This window comes from Eimeria mitis, genomic scaffold (genome assembly GCF_000499745.2).
Source record: "Eimeria mitis Houghton genomic scaffold, Emh_scaff4906, whole genome shotgun sequence".
NCBI classification, from domain to species: domain Eukaryota; phylum Apicomplexa; class Conoidasida; order Eucoccidiorida; family Eimeriidae; genus Eimeria; species Eimeria mitis.
In genome coordinates this window covers 1-501 of record NW_013573207.1, presented here as the reverse complement: position 1 = coordinate 501, position 501 = coordinate 1, and the positions used below count along the sequence as shown (strand labels likewise).

General features: G+C 46.5%; 1 protein-coding gene across 1 annotated transcript in view; it reads left to right on the top strand.

Annotated features, from left to right (window-relative positions):
- Positions 1-434, top strand: part of EMH_0078440 (uncharacterized protein) — a gene marked incomplete at both ends in the record, with an annotated part of 4,034 nt that extends 3,600 nt beyond the window's left edge. Inside the window, one exon of the mRNA XM_013500004.1 lies at positions 321-434. Within this exon, the coding sequence (XP_013355458.1) occupies positions 321-434 (114 nt within the window). The remainder of the gene's footprint in view (positions 1-320) is intronic.
- Between the last annotated feature and the right edge of the window lie 67 nt (positions 435-501).

Genomic DNA, 501 nt, shown 5'->3' with positions numbered 1-501 from the left:
GAAATAGGCACAGCTTTGGGGGGCCCCTAGGGTACCGCAGAAGCTCAGCTGGTGCTTCTTCTTTTCTTTGTTGCTCACAAGGGAGAAACCAGGTGAGTTTGTTTTTTTTTATTTTTTATTTATTTTTTATTTTGTTTTGTTGTTTTTTTGTTTTTGGTTTTTTGTTTGTTTTTTGGTGTTTTTTTTTGTTTTTTTTGTTTGTTTATATTGCTCTGCTTTGAATTCATTCAGTGCTGTTCCTGTTGCTGCTGCTGCTGTTGCTGCTGCTGCTGCTGCTGCTGCTGCTGCTGCTGCTGCTGCTGCTGCTGCTGCTGCTGCAGGCGTGGGAGTTGCTGCTGTCTCCTTCTTTGGTGGAGGCGGCAATTCGCCGGTTGCAGCCGCAGCTAATGGGCAGCGACATCGAGGGACACTTCAGCAGGGGCATGGAGGCATAGCTAGCTAGCTAGCTAGCTAGCTAGCTAGCTAGCTAGCTAGCTAGCTAGCTAGCTAGCTAGCTATATA